General features: G+C 41.1%; 1 protein-coding gene across 1 annotated transcript; it reads right to left on the reverse strand.

Moving 5' to 3' along the window:
* Positions 1-694: 694 nt before the first annotated feature.
* LOC148020673 (enoyl-[acyl-carrier-protein] reductase, mitochondrial-like) lies at positions 695-3,200 on the reverse strand. The gene is made up of 6 exons (XM_087698482.1): positions 2,909-3,200; positions 2,640-2,823; positions 2,428-2,543; positions 1,822-1,989; positions 1,378-1,650; positions 695-1,272 (listed from the first exon to the last, which is right to left on the reverse strand). Exons 1-6 carry the CDS (start codon positions 3,149-3,151, stop codon positions 1,231-1,233), a joined length of 1,026 nt encoding a protein of 341 aa, XP_087554608.1. The 5' UTR covers positions 3,152-3,200; the 3' UTR covers positions 695-1,230.
* Positions 3,201-5,805: the final 2,605 nt, after the last annotated feature.

A 5,805-nucleotide genomic window follows, 5' to 3' on the forward strand; every position in this document is an offset into this window, starting at 1 on the left:
TTCCTTCAGCTAGGATACACTTACAATGATCGATAACCCAATCTTCTCCCCAAACAAGTATAGAGGTATCGGTCTTCTCTTTGACTTAGAGTTTCTTATCCCTAGAGCTCTCCACTTGCCTTTGACGCCTGGAATTGTTATTTGTACCTTACCTAACCTCGAGTTGGATTGATGAACCTGGAATTCTTATTTGTACTTAACCTAACCCCGAGTTGGATTGATGAAGATAGTAGTTATCAGACAAATCTCAAAGCATCTTAGTTTAAGTTCTTTTGATTGTTGTTTGTGCTAACTTCGTACATCTTTAAGATCCCAATATGTTAAATATGAGTTATTAGTTCATGATATTAGCAAGAGCTTGGCCAAATATCTTAGAGTTTCGAGATTGAATTTCTTTTAGACTAAGTTGCTTGCCATGTAATCCATTAAGCGTGCAAGTTGCAACATGTACCTTCAAAGTGATGAAAACACCCCTCCTATTGTGAGGATGGGAAGTTGACAATGCTTGAAGCCTTATATGTTGTTTATGAGTTTATCGCATAGCATCTAAATGCAATTAACTTCTCTTGCTACATGCATTTGGAAAACTTAATCCTTCAAATAATCGAGACGAAGTTCATATTTTTCAACAAACTATTCTCACGTGGTATAGTTCGGGACCTAACGTATCGCATGCAGGAATCAAGCAAGAATCTATCAATTTGGAGATTTATTACTCATGACCGTTACCGTAGTTGGATTGACAATGATGCCCTCGCCCAAATCTTCATAGCTCGCTGTGGGATTGCCATCCGTGCGTTACATTTTCTGCTTGGGGACCATTCTCGATCTTCTTTTCTTTTAGATGCGAATCACACAAGATTTCAGCAACCTTTTACTGAAATAGTGAGGGTCAATTGGGGAGAAAATTAAACTTGCAAGTGGAGGAGAATCTCGCGGGAAAGGGGAGAAGAATAAGTGCATATGGCCACCTCTAAGGAGAGGAAAAGAAGGAGAACTGGGTGTTGGCCTTTTGAGAAGGTAGTCCAATCTTTTGATCGATGATGCAATAGAGCATATATAGCTCCAAGTCTTCGTGCAATGGTTATGGGACCCTCAAACTAAGGACGGTCTAAGAACACCTGAAAAAGAAAGAAGGTAAGACACATGCATTAGGAAATTGGCCCTTCGCAATTCGTGATCGCCACCACCATGCGCCTATCGCTAGAGTGGTCAGCGAGTTCCTCACCATCAATTGCTCACCAAAAGTACCTTACCGCCATGCAGAGGTTCCTGCAATCCATATGAGTAACACAATGTCAAGGTTAAGGAATAATGATCTCCAATATTGCAGGAGAGACAGATTTCGTTATTCGTGAGTCTTTTAAGAAAGAGTACCAAGCTCGTTTTGATAGCGTCCTTGAAATCTTGGAGTTTGTACTTCTGTCCAGTCAATGGCTCAATGATCTTTTGAGCTAGCAAGCTCATGGTGTGGCCAATTACCTCCTGTGTTTCTTCGAGGGAGAAGCGCGATAGCCATCTTAACATATGAAAGCCCTCTAATTTTACTCCCCGAAATATGAAATCCAGTATCCCAGCTCTCAAACATGTGTCCGCAAGAAGGCCGTAGATGAGAACAGTGCCTTCATCTCTCACACACTCCACTACAACCTGCAGCATTCACATTGCATGTCAAAACCACATGCTCAGATTGTAAACGTCCCTGGATATGAGACTCAGCTTGAGCTTGGTAGCATCCAGCTGGCTTGGAACCCAATGTTTTCCTGCCAGGGAATAACACATAGCTTCACCCACGAGGAGTCGTAAGCTGGATGGCCATACCTTTGTTAGCTCACCTCCCACACATTCGATTGCCCCGAACGCCATTCTCCCTCGCGTGATTTCCTTCACCTTCTCCACCACATCACCATCGCTTGTGTTGATAACCTCGTCCGCGCCGAGGGCTTTTAACTCTTCTATCTGATCGTTTCGGCGTACTAGATTGATGGTCTACATACAGCCCACAGCAACAACCTGTGTGTATTAGTGTACTTGCTCTGAATACAATAAGAACTTTCTGAACTCAACAGCACCTACATTGATGGTTTACTGCATGCATAAAATTTACTTGCTATGAATCCGAAGAACCTTCACACTCAAAAGGACCTCTACCCACAGCAGTAAACTTGTGCATAAATTTACTTGCTCTGAATCCACAGAACCTTTACAGTCAAAGGACCTCTACCCACAGCAGTAAACTTGTTCATAAATTTGCTTGCTCTGAATCCAAAGGACCTCCGCATTGATGGTCTGTAGTCCAGAGCAACAAAGTGGTGCACAAATTCACCAGCTCTGAATCCAAAGGACCTCTTTATAAAACAGAAATGTAGCCATGCTATGATTACACATTGGGCAAGTAGCACGCTATGGCCACACGCTGAGCTTTACCTTGATCCCCTCATGATGTGCATATTGGATAAACATGCGACCCAAGACTGAAGCTGCAGCTGTTTGGAGGACATACTCCCCTTTGGGGGGAGCCAATGTCCGGAACAAACCAATCACTGGAAAGCACAAAGACAAAGGTAAAACATCGACGTCAAATCGCTGCACGAAATTGAGGCAGTGAAGCTCCAAACACGCCATGTGCTTTTGCTTACCAGACCATGGATTTACAATGAACTGTGCAGCGACTTCATCGCTGACGAAATCCGGGACGGGGACAAGCCGCATGGCGGGCACCACAATGTACTCCTGCCATAGTCCTTGACCTGTTTCATCGATCTTATCGCTCAATGGGATCACACGCTGTCCGATGGAAACATTCGCCACGTCCTCCCCTATCTGCGAGGCGGAAAGCCCTAATCAGAAGCACACGCCACAGCACGTTTGAGAGAGCACACAAGAGGAGGGATGCTAGGCCTTTTACCTGGTGGACGATTCCCATGCCTTCGAAGCCAGGGACGGCGGGGTACTGTTTGGGGCGCCAGTGGGGGTAAAGGCCTTGCAGGGCGAGGACATTGGATGGGTTGATGGGTGCGCAGAGGATGTGTACGAGAGCTTCGGAGGGGCCGGGCGATGGCGTGGGGCGTCGGGCGAGCCTGCAGGCCTCCCAGGGCTCCTTCTGGTTCACGCCTATCATCTCTATCGCGAGATGCGCCCCACCAGCCATTCTGTCCAGAGTCCCTGCCACTGCCACTGCCACTGATTTACTCGCTCACTACTGTGGACCAGTGACATCCTCACAGGCCGTCCCTCCTCTATTTATATACGTGGAGGAATGACGAGAATGTTCCTGGTTGTAAAACTTGGAACGAACCTCTCCACACGATATTTTATATTTATAAACACTTCTGACCGGAGATTCCGAGACCGAGTGCCAAGCTGGTTATTTTTTTAAATTTTTAGTACGTCTTAAGTACGACTTTACATTTTCTTGAAAAGTGCGTCTTAACGTCTTCTTGAAAAGGAAAACCGTATTTTTGGCTTGTTTTCTTGAGAAGTGAAAACGTACTTGAGACGTAAAAACGTATTTTTGATTTGTTTTTTTTGAAAAGCAAAAACGTCTTCTTGAAAAGGAAAAACGTACTTTTGGCTTGTTTTCTTGAAAAGTGAAAACGTGCTTTTGGCTTGTGTTCTTGAAAACTTGTAGACTAAAACAACTTTATGTGATATACCATTACCATCTACAAAAACCAACTTTCCATTTTTGTCATATTCAAGAATGCCGAGAGATGCTTTGAACCAATACCAAATTGGTCATCATCACACTTGATATATCTCCTATTGAGCTTATCAAATGTTAGATCAATAAGGGCACCAATCATTGTTACATCCATCTCTTGCCTTTGAAATTTAGAGTTGAGTTTGTTTAACCCTCCAAGTACATCTACTAAAAGGTGTATGATGAATTGTACCATAAACATTGTAGCATATTTATACCATTTTTTCTCATGTCTTTTCCACTGCTCAAGAATAGCAGGCATAATCTGAACAAACCTTTCCATCACCTTGCCCCTTGAGAGCCACCGAACTGCATGCATTTGTAACATTTTCGTGTCCATAATGACATACTCATACATTACAAGCTTACATTGATTCAAGACTGTTGATTTTGAAATCCTAGGTTTTAGATTTAGATAAGATAAGTGAAATATAGTAAATTGTAATAGTAAGAGTCCAACTTACCAAGCCACTAAGTTCTAACCTAGTTAGTAGTTGAAAACTTGCAAGTTGCATGGGACTTGCTAGGTACTCAAGTCACCAATTCTTGACTTGCAAGTTGCTATATAGTACATCATATCAATATACAACTAGTAAAAATGAAAGGCAACTTGCAAATGTTGACATGCCAAATGACAGGGGCATTTTGATTGGGCTTGTCATGATGACAGGCAAAATTTGATATTTGACTTGTATTTTGACAGGGCATTTTTGAAAAGCCTTGTTTTGACAGGGCATTTTTGAAAAGCCTTGTTTTGACAGGCAAAATAGCCCTTGACAGGAAAATAGCCGTCAAATTTAGGCCCTGCTTGTAGTGTTCCCGAAAAACCGAGGTTTAACGTAAAGTGAACTGCAAATTTTCAAAAAAAGCCTTCAAAATTGAAAGAAGAAGGTTTAAAACCTTGAACTTTTGAAAATTTTTAGTTATAAAAATGGTAAATACATGCAAATTGATTCAAAAATCCCTGCAAAAATTTGAGTTAGAGGTTTTTGTATATGCTATGAAAAATATTTTTCATGAACATTGTTGAAAAGTGAAAGCGTACTTGAGAAGTAAAAACATACTTTTGGCTTGTTTTCTTGAGAAGTAAAAACCTACTTTTGGCTTGTTTGCTTGAAAATTAAAAACTTAATTTTGGCTTGTTACTTTTCAACAAAATGTTAAGACGTACTTTTGGCTAGTCTCTTTTTACTTTTCAAGAAAATGTTAAGACGTACTAAAAATGTCAAAAGTAGGGGGGAACTAAGCATGATTCTGAACTACTTAGAGCACCTTCTCACCATGCATCCATGGCATGCACGTTACACTCTCTCACAGAAAAGAAAGATCTGTAGACTTTTTCATCTTTTGACAAGGCTCAAGAGTCAAGCGCTAAAACTCACGGACCCTTGCAAGTTACGGGAAATTGCACTTGGACTCATCGCATGAAGCGACTAACTATAGTCAATTCATTTCCTTACGCCCTGCGAGAAAATCCCCTTACACCCAAGTTCACTTTGCGTTTTTGTGAGCAAACGGAAGCAACCACGCCCTATCCTCACAATAGCATTAAAAATAGTGTGCTTCATGCGCAATGCACTAAGCACTTTACACCAAATCTATAAAATCTCACGACTTTGAAAATGCTTTTTATTGAGATTATTCACAAAAGTATGTTATAAATGTTATATACTTGTAGTCTACAATAGTTAGCATACATTCGTCTCCCGGCTACAATCCATTCATTTATGAGATTTTGATTGTGTGAAGTCCCCCCCCCCCCAAACTCCCCCCTTCTTTCTCTCTTTGCGCATGCTTTATTGTAGTATTATTACACCTCCATCTATCCTTGTTAACACATCTAGTTGTGTATATCGTATAAGCAGAGTTAGTTTCTAGCTGATCAAGAAATTCATGTGAGGAACATAATTATATATTTTTGCATTGTTTTGTAAAGAAAGACTTACAAACGATATAAATAGTTTTGACATAGCAAGGCACTCTCAATGTCAAGTACAGATATTGCGCAAAAGAAAAACCATGAAAAGACTTGTATCTCACAAGCTCTATTCCATCATAATATAGACATGCATATTGTGAAGGTTTGTTAGTGCAAGATCAAT

The sequence above is a fragment of the Lygodium microphyllum genome, chromosome 18 (assembly GCF_053477565.2).
Source record: "Lygodium microphyllum isolate KBCC chromosome 18, Lygodium_microphyllum_v1.1.10, whole genome shotgun sequence".
Lineage (NCBI taxonomy): Eukaryota > Viridiplantae > Streptophyta > Polypodiopsida > Schizaeales > Lygodiaceae > Lygodium > Lygodium microphyllum.

Excerpts from the sequence above, each read along its gene's own strand:
- LOC148020673 (XM_087698482.1), bottom strand. The coding sequence starts at position 3,151 with ATGGCTGGTGGGGCGCATCTCGCGATAGAGATGATAGGCGTGAACCAG. Across the intron at positions 2,544-2,639 it reads CATTGTAAATCCATGGTCTG|TGATTGGTTTGTTCCGGACA; the intron begins GTAAGCAAAAGC and ends TGTGCTTTCCAG. Across the intron at positions 1,273-1,377 it reads ACGCTATCAAAACGAGCTTG|GAACCTCTGCATGGCGGTAA; the intron begins GTACTCTTTCTT and ends TATGGATTGCAG.